General features: G+C 48.3%; 1 protein-coding gene across 1 annotated transcript in view; it reads right to left on the bottom strand.

Annotated features, from left to right (window-relative positions):
• BCO2 (beta-carotene oxygenase 2) overlaps window positions 1-354 on the bottom strand; it is a gene marked incomplete at its 3' end in the record, with an annotated part of 18,989 nt that extends 18,635 nt beyond the window's left edge. The window contains exon 1 of the mRNA XM_008935099.1: window positions 249-354. Within this exon, the coding sequence (XP_008933347.1) occupies window positions 249-354 (106 nt within the window). The remainder of the gene's footprint in view (window positions 1-248) is intronic.
• Between the last annotated feature and the right edge of the window lie 141 nt (window positions 355-495).

Consider the following 495-nt stretch of genomic DNA (forward strand, 5'->3'; position numbering starts at 1 on the left):
CAGCTCTAAACCATCAGTATCTGCTAGTAATCCGAGGCAATCTGTGCAAGGGACTTGCCTCTCCTGTTTATCTTTTCAATAAATAACAGAGAATTTCTGGCTTCTAACAAACATTTCAAATTGCTTAGGTCCTAATTTCTGATAAAAATGACATTGCCCTACCAACCTGAATTAGCAGCATCTCTTAACGGCAACAGTAACCCCGTTTCCATGAGGATGGAACAGAAGGATTTGTTTATGCATTTTACCTGGAAAGAATTGCATCAAAGAGCAGAGGAAATGCCGCAAATTGGCAAGCAGGAGGCTGATGGCAGACAAAAGGATTTTGGAAAACATGTTCCGCTCGGAAGGCATCAGATCGGAGATGGTCAGGCAGAGGTACCGCGGGCAGGGTGACCGTGTGCGGCCAGCGGCGCTGGATCGCTGGCGGAGCTGCCTGACATCATCGCTTCAGAATAAAAGCCGGGAATGCCTGCCCTCGCAGCGCGGCAGGAA

Source organism: Merops nubicus, unplaced genomic scaffold (genome assembly GCF_000691845.1).
Source record: "Merops nubicus isolate BGI_N331 unplaced genomic scaffold, ASM69184v1 scaffold38492, whole genome shotgun sequence".
Taxonomy (NCBI): domain Eukaryota; kingdom Metazoa; phylum Chordata; class Aves; order Coraciiformes; family Meropidae; genus Merops; species Merops nubicus.